The sequence below is a fragment of the Equus przewalskii genome, chromosome 30 (assembly GCF_037783145.1).
Source record: "Equus przewalskii isolate Varuska chromosome 30, EquPr2, whole genome shotgun sequence".
Classification (NCBI taxonomy): domain Eukaryota; kingdom Metazoa; phylum Chordata; class Mammalia; order Perissodactyla; family Equidae; genus Equus; species Equus przewalskii.
Genome location: NC_091860.1, coordinates 27,690,641 through 27,717,036, shown reverse-complemented (window position 1 = coordinate 27,717,036; position 26,396 = coordinate 27,690,641). Strand labels below are relative to the sequence as shown.

Genomic DNA, 26,396 nt, shown 5'->3' with positions numbered 1-26,396 from the left:
TTTCAAATGAATTTTAATGAACTGACTAAAAAATGTCCAAGGAGACATTATAAAATATAAAAGGGGTACAATTGCAACCTACTAAAAATATCCAATCCCAATAATTATTCACTATATCTTAACAAAATAAGGTTATGCTACAGTCATACAAATGTGAACTGAAATCTGAGAACATGCTTGACCTCCTCTAATTTAAAGGATGAATCATTTTAGCAAAGACTGTGGGTTATACAGCTTTTTTGATTTTGTCCCAGCTGAAAAGAATGACTTTTGAAGGCCCAGTGGTTACAACAGAGAATGTGGCCATGAGAGGAAGAAATAGTTGCAAGTACAGGTGTTAGAAAGTATACCCAGGTTTTGAACAACTGCTAGTCTCAAAGTTCTTTGATTGTCTCTGTTTGGGCCATTATTGTGTCAAATTTTAACAAAGTGGTTTTATTTCAAAATTTGGTTCCTTACAATTACATGACTGAGTTTGTACCCCTAAAAATTGTAGAAAATATATTGTATATTTAAAAAAATTTCCTAAAACTGAACAAATGTTGTAAGCCTTGTACTATTTCACATGCATATATTTTAAAATAGTGTTTGAAAATTTAGGAGAATTGGAATTACTAAAGGTATTCACCATATTATACTAGCTTTACAGAAAATATTTAATGGCTTATGAATATTTAGTGTTTCATATTTGTAAGTGCTGCTTGCTTTGTGTTCAAAACATTTAAAAGGATCAAGTATATCAAATTAATATGTTTTTGAACCTGAGAAAGTATGATAAATATGAAGTCAATGTCCAGGGTGATTTGTTCAATAAGCCATGTCTTGAATTCCTGTCCAACTACAACCCAGTAAGCTCATTACTGTTCCCTAGGCACATGTGGCAGTCCTGACTCTCAGCTCTGGCCTCATGGTAACATACTGTGGAAAGTTTATTTTTGTCTATAAGAGGGCAGTAGCAAAGGCATTTTCAAAGTTTCCCAAAAAGATATGTGCTCAACTCCCGCACCCTAAACCTACAGTATGTCTGAATCCTAATCCTCCATCCAGGCTGGTTCCCCTCCCACCTACGGTGACAGACCTGCCAGAGGGATACTTCATTCTGGGATTTCCTGAAGTAGTGATCCCCTGAGCTGCTTAAAGGGAGCCTATGCATTGCTGGTCATTTTTGCAATATGTTTCTCACCATCCAGACCATATATAATGTGTCTTCTTGTTCCATGCAGAGCTAAAAGAACACTGATAAAGAACTGCTAACTACTACTTCCTTATAGAATGAGAACTCTACCCACCTCACTCCAGAAATATCTATACAATTATTTTTATTGTATCCCGTTCCACACCCAACTCCATCACAAACTCTAGGTAAATCAATTTTTGGCTCTATTGAGTCAAATAGAAAGAAAATAAACCAAACAGAGATTGGTGTAGGCAAGATATTTGGGACAAAAATCTTTAATTTTTACAGGAAGTGAAAAAATAAAGTGCATTTCCTTCCTGACCTATGGAATTAAGTCTTGCTGAGTATGAGTTGCTAAGCAGCATGGAAGGAACCCATGCTGATGTGTCCAATTCTCAACATCTGAGACATTTCTTATCTCATTATCTGCACACAGGGCTTCTGGGAGAATTGAGGACAAAGGTCTCCATGTTAATATTCATCAGAAAATGGATATTCAGGGTGGTCAGCAAGCCTAAATTGGAAAAAGCAATACATGTATGGATTCAATGACTGTAGGGTGGTGGAGAAGTAATTTCTATGAAGCAGTCATTAGAGTAAAGCTAAACATTTTATTTCCTAACTGGATATGGAATCTGCCTTTATTTCTTTCACAAACATGACATCACAATAATTGAAAAATAATAAAAATAATTAAAGTATCCAAGTGATAGTCCCTGCCAAGAACTCAATACCCAGAAGAAACAGAGTCAGAAATTCAAATATGATCTTCTCCTTAGCTACTTCTGTCAAGAAAGCAACCAGATAGCCTGTCCTTTCTTATATCAAATCTTTAGTGGAAGAAGAGACTGATTCTGCCTCGTATCTAACAGGACATGTCCAGTCACATGCTTGGAACTGATAAAAACTTTAGGATGACACAGGTTACTGAATGCAATTTCACTTCAATTTTCAAAATTTATCAATTACTAACTTCCCACCACATACAATATATCCAGTTAGTTTCAGAAATGGAAAGAATGCCACATAAAAATCGAGTGCCTTCTACAAGGAACTTACTGTACAGTAGGGAGATCTCTATTCGGTAATAACCCAAAATAGAAAATGATAGAAAATAATGGCTTTTTATTGAAATATCTAATTTATTGGAAGGATGAATGATTCATTACCACTCTGTATTTATCTCTGCATAATTTCCCTACCTTATTCTTCATTTGAAGCTATATTAATAAATATATTAGCAAGGATGAAAATACATCTACCAACTTTTGAATATTCACAACTTGTCATTATGCTAGTCCCTTTCCATACATTATCATACTTATTACTATTAGGAATTAAAATTCTCACAGGCAGAAGGAATGAGCCCTCTCTTTCCTTCATTTATAATGAAGGTTTTTCTCAAAATACCAGAACCTTAGAGCATGAAAGAATAGGAAAGATCTACTGTTGGTTATAAATTCTCTCCAACAATGGTGCTTTTGTCTCCAGACTACCCCTTTGGTTTAAATCTCTCTTCTTGAAGATATTGTCCTCTTCATTGAGATCTCCATATTTCAGAAATTCTAAACCCAAAATTCCTATTGATCCCCAAAGACCAGCCTTTCTGGAGGGAAATGTAATATGTCGGTCCTGAACAAAAATGCAGTGAAAAGGAAGGGAGAGAATTGGAAACTTATGAAGAACATAAACTTAGTAGGATCTCATGAAGATTCCATATGGGGGTGACAGGAATTTCTGCAGTGGATGAAAAGCTTGATAGAGAAAACTTTAATCTGGTAAAAAATTGAGAAGTTGGGAGCAGATGAAAATAACCATGGTCTTGGAAACATTGAATTAGGCTACACTGGTGATAGCCACAGTATATGTCCACTGGATTGTTGTAGATATGGGAGATCTACATGGAAGATGTAGATTCAGCAATCATATTGAGCTTCTTAGAAGGTTCCTTGGAGTGATGAAGGCAGGATGTATGTGTATATGTTCAAGCTGACCCTGCTTCAATCACCCTGTTGTTGTGTCAGTGAACAAAGATCTGGAGAGTGTCTAGGATGAGATTCCAGAAAGTTCCTTTCCAATCCCTGTCTCAAACTGGCTTCTGTCTTCCTGGTATTGAGTAAATTTTAACAATCATCATACACTCATTATCAGAATACAAACTGAGGCAAACATATTTACAAAATTCACTTACATTTGTGCAGAAAAATACCGAAGATTTCGGTTTAGGTCATCTAAGACTTTCACGTCCTCTGAAGTCAACTGGAATTCAAAAACCTATCACATAAGTAGAAAGATTTTTATGATTTTTAAATTGCATAATTGCCAATCCAGAAAATCCAAGCAAATCAGACTGAATGGTGCAGAGGCAACACTCAAAATGTCTTAGAAGTTTCCAAAAGACATTAAGCAAAATACTCAAGTGGTAATAAATGTCAGGCAAAATTAAATAGAAATTCATCCTTATATATAATCCTTGAAACTGCACAAGACTACAGACACAAAGGAGATCTTTTAGAAAGCTGAAGGATCAAAGGTGACATTATTCAAAGAGACACAGTCGTGAACTTAGCAAATCTAGAAGAATCTAGAAATACATTTTAAAAATACAACACATAGGGGCTGGCCCCGTGGCCGAGCGGTTAGGTTCGCGCGCTCCGCTGCAGGCGGCCCAGTGTTTCGTTGGTTCGAATCCTGGGCGCGGACATGGCACTGCTCATCAGACCACGCTGAGGCAGCGTCCCACATGCCACAACTAGAGGAACCCACAACGAAGAATACACAACTATGTACCCGGGGCTTTGGGGAGAAAAAGGAAAAAATAAAAATCTTTAAAAAAAATACAACACATAATTTACTAATTTTGATGAATAAAAGTGGATTCATATATGCCATCAATGAAGAAGTAGAATGTGAAAAACAATTTTTTCAGGTTATTTAGACCAATAATTCTCAAAATACTAATGATGTCATGTTCGAAGAAGACAGTGACTGGCTTGAAGATAATGCCACTGTCTAAATGTGAGACACTTTAAGCACGGAAAAGACTGTCAATAATGGCTAATATATTGAACTAAGTAAATCCACCAGTCAATAATAATACTCCAAGATAGTGATATATTGAGAAGTTGGACAGAGAGACTAATATATACATAATTCGGTCAATGATAGACAGATAGTAGGCAAAATATCAATGACATAACTGATGAATTTAAGTAATGCATTTATTGCATTACTCTTTCAACTTTCCTGTACACTTGAAAATCTTCAAAATGAAATGCTAAATGCTTATCAAAAGAGTATCTAAGTTACCACTTAACTATGAATAAATTTGATGAAAGGATTATGTAAATGCCTTTGGGATTAGTTATGAAATGTATTAAATTATATAAAGAACATCAAGGTAACTAAAAGTTTTATCATAATCATAAATTGGAGGTCTTTGTAAAGGCGAAATTTTTCTCCAAATTCATCTATAATTTTAATGCAATAGGAACCAAGGACGTACATTCTTATTTTTCATGGAAGTTTATAAGTGATACTCTACTTGGCATTAAAGAACAACTAGTCAAGAATAGCCACGACATTCTTAAAGAAGAGAGAGGAATAAAGAAACAATTTTACCATTCTGAAAAGCAAGATTTATTTTACAGAATAATTAGACAGTAGAGAAAAGTAAGTAATTGAATAGAAAAAAGAGACTAGAAATGGACTGAGGGACATTTGATATATGACAGAGAAGACTATGAAAATCTGTGGGAAAATATAGACATTTGGATTTTCATTTATACAGGTACATATTTGGGTCCAATTTCACATCGTATTGAAAAATCAACCCCAGGTGTATTAGAGATCCAAATTTGAATGAGAAGACAAAAGCATTTTTGTAAGAGTCTCTAACCCTTGAATCTAGCCTGTCCTGTAACTTGCGGTGGACAAGAAAATTTGCCAGAAGAGTGGTGAGTCCAATCTGAGACTACACATGAAAAGGCGCTGCAAGTATCCACTCACTGCTTGGGATCATGCCACTCTGATGAGATGAAGAACAGAACAGTTGGCAATAATCTTGCCAACTATGTGAAAATTTTTATGGAAGAAAGTTTGTACATCAGTGACAACGGCCAAAACCTCTCCTAAAGCAGAGGTGGCTCCTTGCTTGGCTTTTAATTGCAAATACATGAGAGACTCCAGCCTAGAAGAGAAGTGCTTAGTTGAGCATAGGCTAACTGTCAAACCACAGAATCCTGAACTAAATAAATGGCTGTTGTAGTAAAACTCTAAATTGGGGATAGTTTGCTATGCAGCTATAGCTAATGGTATAATAATGGTGTCTCTACACATTCATAAATTGATAGACAAGTTGATAAAAATGAACAAAGACTTGAATGGGCACGTCACAAAAGTGGAAGTTCATGCAAAATAAATACATGAAAATGAAAGTACATTAGTATCCAAGGAAATGCAAACTAAAAGCATAGTGATTTGGAGATTGAAGATCACTGCTACATTCTGATGTTTGCGTGTCTCCAAAATCTTACATTGGAAAACTAACCCACATTGTGATAGTATTAGAAAGTGGGGACTTCGAGGGGTGATTAGGTCGTCACAGTGGAGCCCTCTTTAATAAGATCAATTCCCTCATAAAAGCGACCTGAAAGAGATCTCTTGCCCGTTCCAGCATGTTAGGATACAATGAGAAGTGTGAGACCCAGAAGAGAGCCCTGACCTGACCACACTAGCAGCTTGATCTCAGACTTCCATCATCCGGAACTGTAAGAAATAAATTTTTGTTGTTCATAAGACACCCAGTCTGTGGTATTTTGTTATAGCAGCCTAAATAGACAAAGAAAATCCCATAGCTCATTTCCCTCATTTTAGAATGAAAAAAATGAGATTTACTTGCACGGGGCTAAAGAGTACATTGAAGATTTCATGCTAGAAATAAAATCTCTGTTTTCTCTCCAATCTCTTACTGTGGCAAAAGGAGGAGAAAACCAATGAGAACACACATAAGGTGTACACACATGGGAAATAACAGATAACTCATCTGAGCCCAAAGATGCATTGAGAGCCTTACAAAGAAGAATAAGCATGTAGGATATTATTTAGAAATCCTATGCCCACAGCCTCACTCATCACCTGCACATTCTCTTTGATCCGCTTCTCATTATAACTCTTGGCCAGAACCACCACCCCACGCTGTAGCTGGTAGCGAAGGGCAATCTGTGCTGGAGTTCGCTGGTACTTTTTTGCCATGGCACAAAGAGCTGGATCCTCCAAGAGGACTGGGGAGCTCTGGTCTACCCTGAAAGGAAATTCAGTAATGTTGAAGACCTGAGATTCAGTCCTCAGTTTGTTATGAAGCTTCCAAACAGACTCAGCACATCCATTCTAGACCACTGCTTCTTAAAATGTGGTCCAGGGACCAGAAACATCGCTATCATCCAGGAACTTGTTAGGAAGGCAAATTCCATGGCATAACATAAGACCACCTGAGTCAGAAACTAAAGTGTAGCACCCAGCAATCTGTGTTTTCAAAGCCCTCCAGGTCATTTTGATGCATACTTGAGTTCAGACCAATGCTTCCAAATCATGGATTTTTCTTAGTACTTCTCAGTGGTTGTCTTTCTTCTCTGATCGTAACCCTCAAAGTAAGAAGAAGAGCAGAAAGGAGAAAGAGAAATAAAAAGAATAGGATAATTTTTACTTTAACTTTACTAAGATATTGATAAAAGCTGAGTATTCCCAAAAGGATAATTATTCATTTTATCATTACTTATCATATGCAATATTTCTATAGAAGTTTCCAAAAACGTCTCAGATTGTAATTTTTCTCTGATGCTAAACCTGGGAGTTACATTTGTGTGTGTGTGTGTGTGTGTGTGTGTGTGAGGAAGATTGGCCCTGAGCTAACATCCATTGTAGATCTTGCTCTTCTTGCTTTAGGGTGAGAGTCCCTGGGCTAACATCTGTGGCAATCTTCCTCTATGTGGGATGCCAACACATCATGGCTTGGTGAGTGGTGCATAGGTGTGTGCCCAGGATCTGAACCTGTGGGCCATAGACTGCCAAAGCAGAGTATATAAACTTAACCACTACAGCACCAAGCCAGCCCCTGGGAGTTAAATATTACTATCCTGATTTTAGACATAAAGTAGATGAGATTAAGAGAGTATATTACTAGAAATGTTAGTTAACAAATAACTAAATCATGATTTAGGCTTATGACTCTTGTCTTGATTATTGGATTATATATAGATTTTAATGCTGGCAGTTATTATTGATGAAGCGGACACATATAATGGTAAAGATCTGGCAGGGTGATTGGGTGATAATGGAGAAGGGTTTCTTTCATCCCTCACCTTTCTCCCCTAAACCAGTTGAGAGTTAATTCCAGAAAACTGAGTCCAGTATGATTAAAACTATTTCATCAAAAGTAGTTTTAGGGAATCTCCCTGTTATCTTCATTACCATTGTTTTAGACGTTGTGTTCCCAAAGCACTATAGGCAACTAGGACTATGTCTTTTGACTTGCAGAAATCCAACAGTTTCCTCTGGGTGAGATAAGGATGACATTCCACCTACAGAATGCCAAGATGGAAAAGTGTCAGATTATATTAAATGGCAATATTAAAATAAACAGAAAGAGTAAAAGCCAAGAAAAAGCTGAATAAAAAAATTGTGTATTATTAAATATGAACTGAAAATATCAACATCAAGTAATGATTTTTTTAAATAAATATTATATCTCTATTCACTAAAAGGGTAAAGAAAAAAAATGACATTCCTGAGAACAACTGACTCTATGGATCAGATCTTGTTTTCTCAGTATCGTTATACACTACCAGGAGACATGGCTAATTCCAGATACAGGACAGGAAAAGAACTTTTTGATCCTTGGACATAAAATTGCACCAGAAAGCAAAAAATTATTCAAAGATGTATGAAGGGATATCTAAAGGATAAAAGAACCAGTTTGATGGGGATCTCAATGGTGACATATGGCAGGTTTGAGCATCAAAGGGAATAATGACTAACAGAAATTATAACACATAGAGTAAATACAAATTCATAAGTCCATAACGATGAGATAGAGAGAAAGAGACAGGAAAAAAACTCAAAAATCTTTGCTCCCACTGAAGGTGATTCTTAAAATGACTGCTTTCTTGAAACATTGATAATTAAAGGGAAAGAATTAAGCTTTTAGCATACCTTATGGGAACAATCATATTTTATCCTGATTTGATGAAGGGATTTTTTGTTTCCAAAAAATGTCAGGTAAAAAATTATAAAATATTGCTTAAAATTGAAAATTATTATTTACAAATCCCAATGAAATAACCAATTCAGGGTAAAAACATTGATAGCTACTCAAACATTTTATGAAAACTTGGGGCAATATGGCTTCCTCTGATTACAATTATCACCCAGCAGATTGCTAGGTAACTTCAAAGGCAAAATCATATACTGACAAAGAAAACACCTGGCTACAACTAGCTTAACCAAGAGAACAAAACTAAAATTTCACATAGTGGGACAACTTGTCATGACAGGCTTCCTGCTGGAGTGCAATTTGAGAGATGCATCACACAAAGCAAAATTTCTTGCCAAAAGTCTTTAACCTTCAGGTAATAAGACATTCAGAGCTACCTTTTAACATAGAAACTCAGAATAGAGAAAAAGTTAATTGATGTCACAAGACAACAATCAGGTGAATCCAGAATATTTAACAAAAATCTGTCTGGGTGTCATGGGGAATAAAGGGGTGAGTGACCATTCTTGCATAAGAAAGCTTAAAAAGACATGAATAAAAATCTGCAGACCACAAGTGGCTCATGATTAAAAAAGATCTATAAAACACTTTGAGAAAGCTCTAGGAAAGTTTGAATATGGATTGACTAGTAGACCATATGCTTTTTGAGATCCATAGGGTAAGTTGTCATATCTACAGCTTAGTTTGAACAAGGTCAGCAAAATATTGCATGTGTGTGTGTGTGTATCTGTATACACACACATATATGCACATATTTGGCAATGCGATAAAATGTGAAAAATTGTTAATATTGGAGGGAAAACATGGATGTTCTTTATCATACTCTTAACTTCTCTGAATCTCTGAAAATTTTCGTAATAAAAATTGTGAGTAAAGCTAATGCTAGAATCACATGAATGTATTAACTTTTATAGTTGAAAATCAATAGTGATATAGCACTATATGTCAAATTCTTGAACTTCATAAGCCGCATTTTCCAATTGGAGACACTTACTTCTTGACTCAAAGTTATACCTTGAAGACATTATGGTAAATGAAATAAGGCATTCACAGAGGGACAAGAAGTACATGATACCAGTTATAAGAGGAATCTAAAATAGTCAAACTCACAGAACCAGTGAGCAGATTCTTAGTCACCAGAGGATGGGAGGAGGGAGAAATCTGGAGTTGCTAATTATGGTCATGAAGCCTCAATTATGCAAGATGAATAAGTCCTAGAGATCTGCTGTATAACATTGTTCCCATAGTTAACAATATTCTTTTGTATTGTATTGCATACTTCAAAATTTGATAAGTGAGTAGATCTTATATTAAATGTTCTTACATAATGAAATAAAAGTAGACAAAAAGAGTAAGAACACAGAACCAGACACAGAATAATGTGTATAAACAATTCATTTAAGGGTAGAAATTGACAAGGAGAATCAGATTGACTAAGTAAATAACAAGATCTGCTCTATATTCCTGAAAATGTTCCAGAGTGTTGATTTCATCCACAATTAATATCACCATAAATCATCCCTCTAGCCTGGATGAATTTCATAGTCTCCAGTTATTTTTTCTTGTATCTGTGCTTCTTATTCAAAGACCCATGAAAGCAAAGATATCAAGATGAAGGATTCAGACATCCAAACTCCCTCCAAACCCCTAGCACCTACGTCATCTTATTTTCACTCTTTCCTTATTTACTTCCAATTCCAAATTTTCATAACCTTCCTTCCTGTACACAGTTTCCTCCAAATCACTTTCACCAATCCAATCTCTGACCATGATTTACAGCTCAAAGAAATGTCACCTTCCCTCTAAGTTCTGGCTAACTGTTTTAGCCTGCCATTAACTCTTTTACCTTCTTTAAATTCTTATGGAAAATTTACAACTAAAGTCTTACCACTTTTTTCATTAAGAACAGATACAATTATGGGTTCCTTCCATGCCCATCAAGACAGAAGCTCTGCCCTCTAGAATCTTCTGTTCCATAAAAGTAGGATGGATAGGAATGGAGACCAAATAGACATCTGGCAGAGTGCCAGAAGAAAAAGATGAAGAATAGAAAGTAGAGGAAGCCAAGGGTGCTCACCTGGTTGCAGACAGGCTTATACTTGAGCCCTGGCTTGTTCAGAATCATCTCCAGCTGCCTGCGGTTAAAGTTGGACACCCCAATGGACTTGGTCAATCCTGCATCTTTACATTTCTCCATGGCCTGGGGAGGAAAGGGTGGTGAAGAATCACTTGTACAACTGGCTATAGATCAAGAATAAATGCAAGAAAAATCTGTTAAAAGGAACAACTGTCAAGAAATAACAATGAAGCCAATTGGCATGAATAACAAGAAGAGAAAAATATAGCAAATTAAACAGAGAAAGAATGTAGTGATGGCAAGGATAAGGACTACTGTTTTCTCTGAGAAAAATGCGAGACAGTATACACCTTGAAGGAAAGAGATGCCTGTCTTTGTTGTCCAAAATTATTCTGCTCCATTTCTCTCAATATTTTGGTAATGATTTCCTCCACATGACTACAGCATATCTATTCCTTTAAAATTTATGAATTGCTGAATCTAATGGTGCATAGCTCATTCTCATAAGCAGAAGGGGAAATCAGATCCCCCCTCTCCTCATTTCCTCTGTGCTCTCACCTCCAAGCACTCACCTCCCATGTAGCACAGAGATCCACTGTGTCAAACATTAGTTTTCCATGTTCATCTTTGGGAAGAAGTTCCTCCCCTGGCTGGAATAGAAGCAATCATTTTAGTGACGCCACAAAATAATTTCTCCAAACTTAGCAAGGCTGCCAGGAAACTAAACCCATGTCAGTTAGGATCTGAAACATACTAGATACTAATATTTATAAAATGATTTGCATATGGAGGTGTAAGGAATGTCTTTAGGACACAGGCTTCCTTCCACTAATCTCTTACACTGATTATATGTTTTAATAAACTCATTTTCCTCAGTCCTAAAGGGAACTCATAGTATCTTATGTTAGCCTTATCTGTCCTTATATTTTCCTCTTGCAAAAAGCTTCCCTCACACTGGAAATGACAGTAAGTTACATGGCCTTATCTCCATTAAAAAGAAAACATCGCAATTTTGACCCAGGCTAGACAATGGAGTTCCTCATCTGTCTGAACATTCAATGGCCCAAAGGCAGGCACATGAACCAAACAAGGACATCTGAGGTTCTCTTAAGAATTAAGATGCGATTATAAGACCAGAGACACTCTCAAGTGTTAGTGACAACGAGACTTGAACTGCCCCATGGCCATATTTGCCACCAAGGGAAAATCTTGCAAGAAAAATAAAGCAAACCAATAATAATGGAAAGTTAAGGGATAGAGAAAAGGAGACATTTCAGAAGACTATTTCAAATTCTTAAATCTGTCCATGTCTTGGACTTCTCATTGACATAACCCAACAAACTGTTCTGAATAACATAGCTTGAGTAGATTTCTATAGCTTAAAATCAAGAATCCTACATAAGATAATACTTTAATGGCTAAGTGTAATCAACAAAATTCAATTTTGAAGGTAGCCAAGGGTGTAGGCAAGGTCTCCAAAGTCCCTATGATGGCTGCTAGATTTGGACCAACCCAAAGTTTGCACCATAATATCATATCAATATCATAATATTGAAATGGAGAGAGAGGAGATCAATTCATTATCCTAAAGTATATGGCAGTTTCATTGCTCACCACAGCTGTGTGAACCTTTGTGTTCCTGACAGCCCCAAGAGACACAGGATTCATAATCAGGAATGCATGTTGAGTATTCCTATGTTTATTTCCTTGAGTTTTTGAGGCAGAGGATTTGAGATTGTTGAACTCTTTTCTCTGGGAGGCGTGGAAAGGTAATTAAGGATTCAAAAAAATAAAAGGACATGAAGAGCTAATCAGGAATTATTATTTTGAGGATTCTTTCCTAGTGTAATAATTCCTACATCCTTCTAAGCAAAATCTTAATTCGTCATCCATACAAGCTGATAGACATTCTGACACAAGAAGTAAAATAGGTGTGATTATGCAAATTGCCAACCTTCAGAGCCACTGGAGAATGAATAATATAGAGATCGACATAATCCAGTTGAAGATTTTTCAGAGATCTTTCCAAGGCTGGCTGGACCAACTGTGGTTGAAGGAAAGTGACCCAAAGCTGCAGAGGTTAAAGAATGGAAGTTGCATTGGATTAATACTTCAGCCAGTTTGTTTTTCTTGTTTCTCCTAATAAATAAACATTTTTCTACTTGTTGGAAACTTATGACTACATAGGAAAGATGCTTTTTTTTTTCTTGCATTCCCTTTTGATCTGACTTACTCCTAGATACACTATTATTTGTTTGGATTTATCATCAGTACCTCTACTAACAATGGAAGGAAATGAACCATCAAATAGAAAGTGTTATCAAACAATAGCCATGCCCATTATCTGAACTCTGTTGGATGGAGTCTACAAAGCAGTTCACAAGGATAGCCTAATTCTATCAAATATTCAATCTTAATTGGAATAAGTAGCATCCCTTTTTTCAGATAACTGTGGGCAAAAAGTGCTTTAAACATATTAATATGTGCTGGGCACAATTCAGCTATATTTTTATATGTATCTATAGATATAACTATATCTTGTTTATTAAACAATGTGCGTGTTATATTGCTCTCTCTTACTGAGTGAGGTGAGAAGTGAGATTCAGAATGTTAAGAAATTGTAGTAAGTCGTTCAGATGATAAGGGAAACTGTAATCTGATAACAGTTCTGTCTGATTCAATAGTCCATGCTAAATCACACTGACATGGTCTGAGGATCAGAAAAGTAGCGACTACACTTTGAAATCATAAACTTTAAAAAAAAACAGTGATGAGAAAGCTATCATCTTTTTTTGACACGACATTTAATACATGAATATGAGTGAAAATAGTTGTACCAATAAGCACAATTCACCAAACATCTGGTCCTATTATATACTTGTGATCTCCACACAATTACGTTCACACATGTTCACACACACACACACCACATACACAGCACCTTTGAAGTGTAGAATATGTCTTCTCTCTTCACAGTGCCATCTTCAATTTTGCTTCGGATGGCCTGTCCAACTTCCTTTTCATTGTTGTACAAATGAGCACAATCAATGTGGCGGAACCCAGCATCTATAGCTAATTTGGTGGCCTCCGAAGCTTTGCTTTTGGGAACCTAGATGAGCAACCAAAGGTCAAAGTTGGATATCCATGTGATTGACAGATAGGTAAGGCACAGCTTTGACCTCCCCAAGAATTAATTTTCCCTTATGTCTTAGCTTAATTCTGCACGTGTAGTGATGAACCCATGTCAGTTTGCCTGGGTCTTTCCTGGTAAGTAATAAAAGTTGGGATCTGAAGAACTCCTTCAATGGCATTCACTGGTTGATCACTAACATTGAAGGTCCCCAAGATCACCCCCAGATTCAGTGATTTGCTGGAAGAAATCATAGGACTCAGAATAGAGTTAGAGTCATGGATATGATTTATATACTGAGAGATTACTAAGCAAAATCAACAAACAGAAAAGGAACATGGTGATCACTTCTAAGTGTCCACTACCAGTGTTGTCACACAGAACATGCTGAATAAAAATTGTGAATAAATTTTAAAAATATATATATTATGTGGTACAATGTGATGTTTTCATAACATTATGCATCATGAAATGATTACCACAATAAGGCTAATTAAAATGCTCATCATGTCACTTAGTAAACTTCTTTGTGTGTGTGGTGAGAACACTTAACATCTTCACTCTTACCAAATTTCAAGAATACAATACTTTTTTAACTATAGTTGCCATACTGTACATTATTTCTCCAGAAACCATTCATTTTACAACGGCCAGCTTGTATACCCTTTGACTAATATCTCCCAATTTTTCCAACTAGCTCCTCCCCGAGCCCTTTATCACCACTCCCCTACTCTCTGCTTTTATGAGTTTGCTTTTTCCAGATTCCACGTATCAGTGGGACCATGCAGTATTTGTCTTTCTGTGTCTGTCTTATTTCACTTAGCATAATGTTCCCTGGGTTCATCCATGTGGTTGCAAATGGTGGGATTTCCAACTGTTTTATGGTTGACCAACATTCCATTTATTTTTAAGTATTTCAGAAGCTTCCTTTGTTCAACGATGTTGCTAGGAGCTAGATTCTTGGTCTAACTGACCTCTGCTGCTTATGCTCATTCCTTAGATGTAGGAGCATTCAGAGGTTTACAAAGGTGAAGCTTCAGTGATATCCTTGACCCTTCCTCCCCTTCATGCCACTTTCCACTACAAAGTAAACAAGTCCTGTCTTCTGTCTCCAAAATGTCTCTTTCAACATTTCCTTCTGTCTTATAAATGAGAAAGTGAGACTCAACATTTAAGTAGTAGCCCCTTGTCATGCAACTAAATAGTCCAAAGCCAACTTGGGAAGGCAAATTTCCAGCTTCCAGTTTAGCAACTCAGTGACTTTTCTCTCTCTAGGCCCAAGGTCCAACTTTAACTATTTGCTTCAATCTAATGTAGTAACAAAGATGAAGAACCGAAACCTTGCTCTGGAAGACTGTAGCTTATCCCTTCAAATGGTATTATCTTTCCATTCAGGATAAATTTCCAAGAAGTAGGTGAAGTTAAAGGGAAACTACATTGGACTACAATTGCCAGGCACTCAGCAGTGCGTATCCTTTTTGGTGGGAGGAAAGATTTTTTGAATTTCAGTAATATACAGAGAAACCACTCCCATGTAATTACCCTCAAAGCAAGGCAGGTTATAGTCAGTGTTCTTGACTGCTAAATTTTATCACTTTTGCCAACCTGGGAAATAGATAGAAACTGGAGGAAAACCCAGAAGACTCTATGGGTGACCACACAGTCAGACCCTGATGTGGAAAGAACACTGGCTGCTTTGTCTCTCTGTATAAGGCCTGTTTCTAGGCTGGTTACAAGAACAAAATGAGCCTCCCAGAGTCACAAAGTAACTCAATGACTTGCCAACCTGAGTCAGCTTCCGCTCATGCTCGGTCTATTTTCTTTGGAATCCTCAACCCCAAGATCACTACTGTTACCTCTTCAGGCGCATATGTGCCAAATCCCAGGACAGGAATGGAGTGGCCATCATTTAGTTTCAAACGCCAACCTTTGGGATCCATTGACTGTTGCTTCTCTGTCTAAGCAGACTCTGTGTAATCTTCTGCTCTCACAGCTTATATGAATAAGAGGAGGGTAACACCCAAGTCTGCAGTCCAACTATTACCAAGTGGAATGTGGGAGGAGCGAGGTTAAAACAGAAACTCAGGAAGTGATAAGACAGTTTTAACCAGTTAATTTGTTGGTTTTGTTTTATCAAAGGGGTATCTTAATGATCTATTATATAATGACAAGTAAATTTTACCTTCAGGATCCACATCCAGCAGTAAATTATTACAAAACATTAGCTGAAAAATTATTGACCATACCTTAGACCAGAAACCTCCAGATACCAATCTCTTATTTTTTTCTTTTGCCATGAGGAAGCCCCTTCTTGAACATACATCATTTGAAACAATTAAGTGTCTTACACACATAAAAAGACACACAACTTAGAAGAATGATTAACAAGCATTTTTTAAAAAGATGACCCTCAATAGGAAATTAGAACTTAAAATTGAAAGAAAGCTTGTCTTTTTGCCTTTCTCATTAGAAAAATTATTTTTGTTTCTATTTTTTCTTTGCTTTACAAAAAGAATATCCCACCCTGACAAGGGTGGAATCCTTGAAAGTGCACTCAAAAAAGACATTTTTGGCAAGGTGATTATTGGAGCAATAATTATTAATAGTTATCTCAAATTATGCACAGTGTGAAAACAGAATTTTAGTGTGTTTATACATTTCATCCAGTAATATAACTTTTAAAAAACTATCATGATGTAACTAGAAAAAAACCTCAAGAATAATTTACATAATTTATTATCTTGCTCAACAGTATTCATGAAATAAAAAACTGGAAACAACTTAAACTACAATAAACTTGGGAGAAATTAGGGGAATTATGATGCATTGATATAATGGAATATTATGAAGCCATTTCAAATTGAACACATACAGTGATGTCAGCTTAATGGCGGACAAGAAAGTCCTGAGTTCTCCCATGGGAATATAAGGAAGCAATCAGAAACTAACTGAAATAACCTTACAGGAAGTCTAGAAAACTGTCAAACAAAGATCTACATCAACAAAGTGAACCCCAGTGAGGAAAAAGCCAGATCCAAAGTGGTAGGAAATTACATCATTTTTTTTTCACCTTGTCCATTTCCCTGCCTGGAACAGTGAAGGCTTGGTGTGTGAGAGGCATCAGCCCACTTCCCAGTTACCTGTATCAAAGCAGAGTGATTATAGAAGACCTTATTGGCAATGTTCTAACCTATTTGAGGCTGCCTGAAAGACTGCTGTCCATTTTGCCTAACTCTAAGCTTGAACTGAAAAGCAGCTGGAATGGCTCATTACTGCCGCAAGGGGAACTGCAGATGCACAGATGCCCAAGGCAAGAGGTGAAGAGTGAAGACATAGAATAGACCCCATAAAGCTCTGAGGAGAATCTGAGGTGTGTATTTTTTGGTTATTGAGACACTCAAAAGGCGGTGATGTATCCAGGGAAATTAAAAACTCACACACAGGCCAGGCAAGATGCATGCTCAGAAAAGAACTGACTAGACTGCCAGCTTTCATGTTGCGCTCATCCCGAGAATCGGAGCAGGCATTCAGTCTTAAAATTCTTTTTGCTTTTCACATATTTGGTCTGTAGTATCTAGTGATTCTGGGATATTTGTATCAGTGGAGGATCGCTTTGGGGAGGACACAAGTGCTAGGATGTCTTGTAAAACAGAGTGTCAAAAAATGTTAAGAAATCACAAGGATAAGCTCCAGAATCTTTCTGGTAACAAATAGAGCAGTGGCAGGTGATTCGACCCATCTTTCCTGATGTAATCCCTCCAGCCTTTGTCATATGACATGGGTAATTATAATATTGTCTTGGCATGGAGCTGAAAGCGGAAAAAAGTCTGAGTAATTGTTCTGCTACGGAAAGGAGTTTTTGTTGTCTATATAAGTCGTATTAAAATCTACTATATTGACAGACTCCAATGTGGTTCTTTTGCTATTCAGAGAAAATAAAATCCCCCAAGTTAAACAAACAACCAAAAACCAATTGGAGCATGCCAAGCTAATAAGTGAGGGATTTTCAAGGCACAGAACAAAGCTGAGAAGAGTGGGAGAAGTGGCTGGTTTTTCTAATGTCCAATTAAACATACTGATGAACATACAGAAAAAAACAAAAACCATTATCATCTAAAAAGAAAAAATTGGCCAAAACTATTTCTGAACAAATATAAACATTGAATTTATTAGACAATGAGTTTAAAACAACTGTCTGATATATGCTAAAATTGCTAAAGCAAAAATTTGACAAATAACTAACGGAAATCAGGTAAGTCATATATGACCAAAATGATATCATATAATATGTAGAATTTGTGAAGCCTAAGGAAAAGAAAGAAAAAAAAATGAAAAATTGTGAACACACCCTAAAGGGCTTATAGAACACCAGCATGTAGGCTCATATCCACATTATCATAGTCCCAGAAGGAGAAAAGAGAGACAGTGGGAAAGAGATTTTCTCAAGAAATAATGAACCAAAATTACCCAAGCTGCATGTTAAGGCAACAATAATCAATAAGTCCAAGAATCTCAAAGAATTAAAGGTTGGAAAAACTGAAAAATGTCCACATCCTAACACATTATATTCAAATTGTTGAAAAACAAAGACAAGAGACTATATTGAAGCAGCAAAGGGAACATGGCCCATCAGGTACAAAGGATCCTGGCCAAGACTACCAACAGATTTCTCAACAGAAATCTTGAGGACACAAGGCAGTGGGATGATGTATTTAAAATGTTTAAAGAAAAAAAAAACCTATCAAGAAATAATTATTTATCAAGTGAAAATATCCTTCAAAAATGAGGGAATAATTACAACAATCTCAGATGAACAAAAGTTGAAAGAGCTCATTGCCATTAGAACTGCCCTATAAGAACTGTAAAGGGAGTTGCTCAGGTTCAGATGAAAGGAGACTAGACACAACTTAAAGCCATATGAAGATATAAAGACCTGAGTGAAGGTAAATATACAGAAAAATATAAACTTACGTACTTTCATAATTTTGGTTTCTAGATCCACTTTTCACTTCTACAAGATTTAAAAGATTAATGCATAAAATATTTATACATCTACACTAATATGTCAGCAATGTATAAAGATGAAACCAATGATATTAAAAAAATAATTTGGAGAGGGGAAAGGAGGTGTATAAGAGGAGAGTTTTTATATAGCACTGTAGTTAAATAGTTATCAATTCAAAATAGATTATTATAACTTTACAATATTATCTGTAATCCACAAGGTAACCACAAAGAAAATAACAATAGAATGTATGAAATTTAAAATGACAAGGGAATCACAACATGTCACAACCAAAAGCCATCTAATCATAAAGGAACATATTAATGGAGGAAATAAGGAATTTAAGTCATATAGAAAAAAACTTAAAAAGTAACCTTTCCATACCAATAATTACTTTACACATGAATAAACTCCACAAACAAATGTTATAGGCTGGCAGAACGGATTAAAAACAAACAAATGAAACAAAAACAGGATCATATGTATGTCCTCTATAAGAGATTTAATTTGGATCTAAGGGCACAAATAGTTGAAATGGAAAGATGGTAAAAGATATTCCATGTATACAGTAACCAAAAGAGAGCTGGTGTGGCTACACCTGTAACAGACATGAAAACAAAACAAAACTTAAGACAAAAATTATGATGACACAAAAAATGGTTATTATGTATTGATCAATGGGTCAGTGCACCAAGAATACAGAACATCTGTAGACTTACAAGTACCAAACATCAGAGCTCCAAAATGTATAGAAACCACATTGATAGAATTGAAGGGAGAAATAGACACCACTACAAAACCAATCAGAAACTTCAATACCCAACTTTCAATTATGGTAGTACGATGAGACAGAGGATCAATAAGAAAATAACAGAGGGTACTATGAAAAACTGTGTGAACAATTTGAGAAATCCTGATGAAGCGGAAAATTCCTAGAAAAATATAACCTATAAAGACTGAATCATGAAGGAATAGAAAACCTGAATAGTCCCATGACTTTTAAGAAGATTGAATCAGTAATCAAAAACCTCCCAATAAAGAAAAGCCCAGGACTAGACTGGTTCACCAGTGAATTGCAACAAGCATTGAAAACAGAATTAACAACAATCATTCTTAACTCTCACAAAAGACTGAAGAGGAGGGAACACTTCCTAATACAAAGCAAGACAAAGATACTATGAGAAAATAAACTGAAGACAAATATTCCATATGGTTTCAGAGTTTAAAATTCTCAAAAAAATACTAGAAAACTGAATTCGGTAGCATATTAAAAGTTTTACACCGTGAACAAGTGGCATGCATTTCTGGAATGGAAGGACAATTTAAGACAAAATATTAGTAAATGCAATACACCACATTAACAGGGTGAAGGAAAAACTACAAGGTAATCTCAGTTGATATAGAAAAAGCACTTGACAAAATTGAAGTTTCTTGATAAAAAAACACTTAACAAACTAGAAAAAGAAAAAGTCTTCCTGAACATAATGAAGCCCATATATGAAAAACTCACAACTAACGTGATACTGGAAGGTGAAAGCCTGAAAGCATTTCCCCTTAAGATCAATAATATGAAAAATTTACCTGCTTTAACCGCTCATAGTCAGCATAGTGTTGGAAGTTCAACTTACAGTAATAAGACAAGAAAAATAAATAATATTCATCCAAAACGGGAAGGAAAATATAAAATTATCTCTGTTCCAAGATGACATGATCTTTTTTACATGTAGAAAAATTTAAAGATCAAATAACAAACATTTTAAACTAATAAACAATCTCAGCAATAATGTGGGATACATAATCAGTACAGAAAAGTCAATTACATTTATATACACTAACAATGAAGAATCTGAGAAGGAGATTTGTAAAAACAATTCAATTTGTATTCGCATGAAAATGAATAAAATACTTAGGAATAACTTAACTAAGGACGCAAAAGACTTTCATTCAAAATTGCATTCAAATTTACATTCAAAATTACAAAAATATTTTAAAGAAATTAAAGAAGACAAAAACATATGCAAAGACAATCATGTTCACAAATGAAAGACTTAATGTTAGGATGGAAATACTAACCAAAATGATTTATGCATTTAATGGATTCCTTTCCTTATATATCCCAACAACCAGATGTATTATTCTCATGATGGATCTCCTATACCTACACGCAATAACCCTAGTGAGAGCCACCAGGTTAGATGTTCCAAGGATCTTTCATGATTAGTGAAGAGGTTTTCAAGAATTGGATGCTACCAAGGACTATCTCAAGTTTGGGATGTTCAGGATTTGCCCCATGATCTGTTATAGAGACAACAAACTGATAGCACTGAGATCGAGAATATACTATTTTGAGTTCCACAGTCTGACCCTCTCTTGGGCCCTCCTGGGCTGTGGATGGTATTTGAATTTCACTTGCTGAATTTTCTTCCTTAGTCACCCCTCTGATTATTCAACTCTCCTGTCATCTGTCCTACTGAAGTCACTCATTCAAATGGAAGGTATCCTGTCAGAATGTTGTTTAATGTTAATATCTAGACACAAACAAGGGAAACTATAGTGTTTCTAGTAGCAGTTTAATGTTCCCTGTTTCTCTTCTTTAAGGAATTCAACATGCTCTAGTGCAGTGGGTTAGTGTCTAACTATAACCCTGCTCTAACCTTTGCTTCAGTCAATATCCATTCTGAGTATTAGTTTATGAATAAATATAGGAAGGAAGCACTGATTGGGATGAGATCCCAATGTGACCAACACTATACGTGCTATGGTGCTGAAATATATATTGAATGTGTCTGGATTAATATTAAAATTATTTCTATCTTTCTATACTACTTCACATACCTGAGTCATTGTCCACTTTCCATGCATTGGCAAGGAATGGCTGTTCTTTTAATTAATTTCTGAAAAGAAAGATCAAAGTTTCTAATCTCTTTATTTTCTGTTGAATTAGAGGGTGAGTAGAGCAGATTTGCTCGTAGTTAGCAAGATGGATAAGTGGGTTTCCAACATTACATATAGACAACAGGATACTTTAGGATTGCCTTATAAATTATGAATATCAGTTGATTATGGACAAGAGTTGGAATAGAAAGTATTAAGTATAATTTTTTTTAAAGATTTTATTTTTTCTCTCCAAAGCCCCCCGGTACATAGTTGTATATTCTTCGTTGCGGGTCCTGCTAGTTGTGGCATGCGGGACGCTGCCTCAGCGTGGTTTGATGAGCAGTGCCATGTCCGCGCCCAGGATTTGAACCAATGAAACACTGGGCCGCCTGCAGCGGAGTGCGCGAACTTAACCACTCAGCCACGGGGTCAGCCCCAAGTATAATTTCTAATAGTATAGAGTAGAGAGAATTTCTGGTTACAGCTGTAATGAAGTTGGAGAAATCAGTCCAATTTCTGGAAACTCAACCTCTGAAAGAGAGTAGATGTGGCTTTGGGAGACTATTGAGAAACTGCTCTGCCATTCTCATTGTCAGTCCCAATGTCAGAATCACACAGCCAGCACTAACTAAGCAAAGCACCCCCAGCCACCCCCTACACCCTAGTGCTATGGATACTTGTTCTGAATTGGTAAAATTTGACCCCATCCCAACCAATGCTTCCTTCCTAAGGTTATTCATAAACTAAGAACATGGTGTGAACCGGACAAATGTTAGAAAAGGGCACAGTCAGTCAGACAGTAACCCATTGCCTCGGGGATGTTAAAAAGAAGAAGCAAGGAATGCCTTCTAAAACATACCTTTAAGGCACTATAGGATGTTTCAAAAAAAAAACCATAAAATACTCAAATTCTTTAAAAATGACTTCCCAAATACCAGTCTACAAAATAGCAACATTCAACCCACCTCTGAAGCTTTTATAAAAGTTCAGATTCATGTACCTACCTGAGAATTTAGGAGAAAGTAACCAGGGAGTTGACACTGGATACTTGCAGGTAACAAGACCTGTGTGTGGATTTGGCTCCAGTGTGGCCTTGGACTGGAGAAGATAAATGTCTAGGGAGGTAACAGGTGAACCAAGTTCACCAAGACTGAGGAATCCTTCAGTAAGCCAGGATGTCAGTCTGGAGCTACACCCTCTAGTTTGTCTCCAATCTTGAAGTTTTTATTGAAAACAATATGATTGGATATCATGCACTAATAACATGCTGGTCACATTTCTGCAGCTAGAGAACAAGCAGGGACTGCTAGGACTTTGAAAGGTGCATCGGTTATGGGAAGGAAATGTGTCTGGTGGAGACTGGATGCAACAGGAAAAGCCTGGGACCTTAGCAACTTCTGCCTTCACCAGACCCGGAAACTTGGAGACAAGCTCAAAAGGGGTGTGATCCCCAGTGTGCCGCTCCATTGGGGACATTTGGGCAAGATCTGACTTATAGGATAGTCTATGTATCAGAGAGAGACCAGGATCAATATTTCCCTATTAATCCAATGAACAGTTAGAGTCTGCCAGCCTCCTAAGGTTCACTGGAGATACTGACTTGTCCATTGGGGCTTGTGCTTGACCAAGCCGGGTTAACGGAGTTGGTGGGGATTCAAAGTTTCCCCAGTTTATACAATCAGGCTGAACAAGAAAACTATATGTCAAGACATCTCAGGATTTCCTAGACCTGTAAGAGAGGGAGAAGAGGAGGATATCCTTGAGGTATAAACAAGTAATTTTTGTGTTCACCAGTAAATAATTGCTTGATTTTTCTCCTCACTCATGCCTTACAATATAATTAACAGTGTACAGAGAACAGCAAATATTTTCTCAGCAAAGGGAATATTTATATGGTTTAAAAAAATATTATGTTGCCAGTATTACTTGTCACTAGGGTGTGACCTGTTTTGTCTAATGAATCATCTAGGGGAGAGAAGGGCCATGTGGTGTCCTGTGAGAACAAAAATAGAGTACATTTGAACTTGACAGAGGCGTATGTGTGTGGTGTTGCGGGGGCTGAGGGTCTGTGCAGGCCAAACATCAGATTACATTGCTTTGGAAAAGGCAGCAAATTGTTGAGGCTCTGTAGGAGGAAGTTTGGAAGGGAGAGAGGATGAAGAGAGGATCTGAGGAATCTATGTTGCCCTGGAAGGAACTTTTTTGGAGAAAAACAGATGTTTTAGAAGATATGTATGAAATTTTAATTATGATATTTGTGGGATTCATTACCCATGGAATTTGAAGTACAATTCACTTGACTCATTGTTGTGTCATGGTGTTGGTTCTGTCTTAAGAACAAAATGTGCCCTGAATCTGGCCTCAAGATGAGTGAAGGAAAAGATGAGGCTCTTTTGTGGATCACTACCTCTTCTGCAACATTTTTTATTTTAATATCACCAAATGCTATCTTCAAACCCTTAGAATCCACTGGGACTCCCGCTCTGAGATGACTTAGTAATTTTCACAGACTGTGAAACTCCAGGAAAGGTGCATAATTAAGGGAGTTGGAAAGGGAAAATCAAAAGCTTTGAAAGCCTTTTCAGTTAAGATACAACCAAGTCAAGAAAACCTATCACAAGTTGGCTTAAGTTGCATAGAAATGTGTTACCTCCATAACAAGAAGTCCAGAGGAATGGCCAACTGAGTTGGCCATGAGAGGTCCAGATAAGCTTCAATATTCTCTTGCCTCTTCCTTCTTCTTTGTTTTGGCACCATCCTTAGGCTGAGTGAGGGTAGCACAGCAATTTCACATATCACATCTCAACAGGACATATCTAGTCAACAAAGAGGGATGGCTTGTCTTAAGAATTGATAGAAACTCTCTTAGAAGCCCCTCAGTACAGATACTCTCATGTGTCATTGGCCAGGGTTGGTTCATAGTCCATTTCCCAAGGTGATTACATGCCAAGGGGAATGGAGTGAACATGAGTGATCTAGTAAAACTGAAATCATGGTGAGAACTTGGTCTTCCCATCAGACATTTCAGAACTTGGCCAAATTTAGAATTGTTTGATGAGCTTTTAAAACATAAGGATACCTAGGCTTTACTACAGTCAAACAAATGAGTATGTGTCTCAGCTTGAGATAAAAGCGTACACATAAATAAAGCCAAGCAATTGTCTTTGTTTTAGAGACAGTTGTCCTGTGTTATTGGTACAGGGACAGAATAAGAGCTGGAAAAGCCAAGAGGCCTCACCATGCACCAATCTGTTCAAAGGAGAAATGTACAGAGAATGAGTGTAGTATGATTTAACTTCAACTTAATTTCTTATTCAAGAATTTTAAAATGTAAACTTCTATGGGAACTGAAAGGATTAAAAGCAAAATCTTTGAAAACTGTTTAAGTTCTGATCTAATTGCTCTCTCCCAACACTTGCTTGACCCCACTCTATTCAGGCTTTTGCCTCCACTGTTCTATCTAAACTACTTTACCTGTTAAGGTCAATTGCCCAATGCAATGGTCCATTTCAGTCCTTATGTTACTTATCCTATCAGTAGCATTTGACCTTTCTCCTTGAAACAGTTCCTTCATTTTCCTTTGAAGACAGCAACCTTCTGCTTTCCATCTTACCTCATTATCCCGTCCTTCTCAGCCTCCTTTGCTGGTTCCTCTACTCTTCAAGAACTTCTTAATGATGGGATCTCTCGTGACTTTTCTGAAGCTGTCCACATTCACGCACTCATCTATTCTAAGCTCTGATCATCTGCCTTTGTGGCTTTAAAATGGCAGCTATATTCTGACAAATCCCAAATGTGTATCTTTGGTCTAGACCCCCTCTCTACATCTAGACTTGTCTTCCCCACTGTCTACACAACATCTTCACCAGGATACGTATCAAGATTAGCAAACATACATGTCTAAAATTAAACTCATCTTCTTCCCACAAAAATTGGCTCCTCCCACTTCATCTCCATCTCAGCAAATGGCAACTTCTTCCTTCCAGTTCCTTGTCTCAAAATTTCTGGAGTCAACTTTGAATCCTTTTTTCTTTTTACCATATATCCAATATTTTAGAAAGCCTTGTTGACTCTACTTTTAAAATATATACATATTCTAACAACTTCTGACCACCCTGGCTGCTCACACAATGATCCAAGTCAACATCACCTCTCATCTTAATTTTTGTAGACAGCCCTAACAAGCGTTCTTTTCCTTTCTTCTCTTCTCAACATATCATCCCTTCTAAATAATAATAACCCTAATAATTAATAACCCTTTGAAAACATGTCAGTTCATATAGCCACTCTGAAATTGTTCTCCATTTCTCTCAGAAAAAAAGCTCAAATGTTCTGAAAGCCTATATGACATAGGATTGCAGATCTAGACCTTATCTTCTACTACTATCTTCATCAGTGACTAATTTTTCTCCATATCCCTGTCAGGCATCATGAAGGATATAAGATTTTAACCTGACTTGAAAGCAAACAAATTAACTTGCCATGGTTTCATGGATTCTGGTTGAAGTCATCAAACTTGTGTGTCAAAGAAGGATAGTTTTCTACTTACAACAAAAGCTGTAGCCAAAGTAACATTTTTTTCAGCTTCATTGAAATATAGTTGACATGTGACACTTTGTAAGTTTAAGGTTTACAATGTGATTATTTGATACATGGATATATTGGGAAAATGCTTCCCACAATAAGGTTTGCTGTGCTAGGTCCTGAAGTCCTCAATTCTACAGGGTAAAGTGAGGGGGCCCACGCAACACCTGAACTTGCAGATTGACTTACAGGAAGAAAATATTGAATCTAGGGAACTCGGATTGATTACAGCAGGCACGGAGCATCCCTGCCCTTTCTCTGGAGGGAGATATATTC

At 36.7% G+C, this 26,396-nt stretch overlaps 1 protein-coding gene across 2 annotated transcripts; it reads right to left on the bottom strand.

The window, feature by feature from the left end:
- Nucleotides 1-1,436: 1,436 nt before the first annotated feature.
- LOC103542047 (aldo-keto reductase family 1 member C23-like protein) lies at nucleotides 1,437-15,719 on the bottom strand. 2 transcript variants are annotated; one of them, XM_070601950.1, is made up of 10 exons: nucleotides 15,511-15,668; nucleotides 13,466-13,633; nucleotides 12,479-12,595; nucleotides 12,139-12,276; nucleotides 11,097-11,174; nucleotides 10,525-10,647; nucleotides 7,646-7,755; nucleotides 6,314-6,479; nucleotides 3,369-3,451; nucleotides 1,437-1,691 (listed from the first exon to the last, which is right to left on the bottom strand). In XM_070601950.1, exons 1-10 carry the CDS (start codon nucleotides 15,592-15,594, stop codon nucleotides 1,649-1,651), a joined length of 1,110 nt encoding a protein of 369 aa, XP_070458051.1. In that variant the 5' UTR covers nucleotides 15,595-15,668; the 3' UTR covers nucleotides 1,437-1,648. The 2 variants fall into 2 exon arrangements, with proteins under 2 accessions (XP_070458051.1, XP_070458052.1); XM_070601951.1 differs by lacking the exon at nucleotides 12,139-12,276 and having other exon boundaries at nucleotides 15,511-15,719.
- Between the last annotated feature and the right edge of the window lie 10,677 nt (nucleotides 15,720-26,396).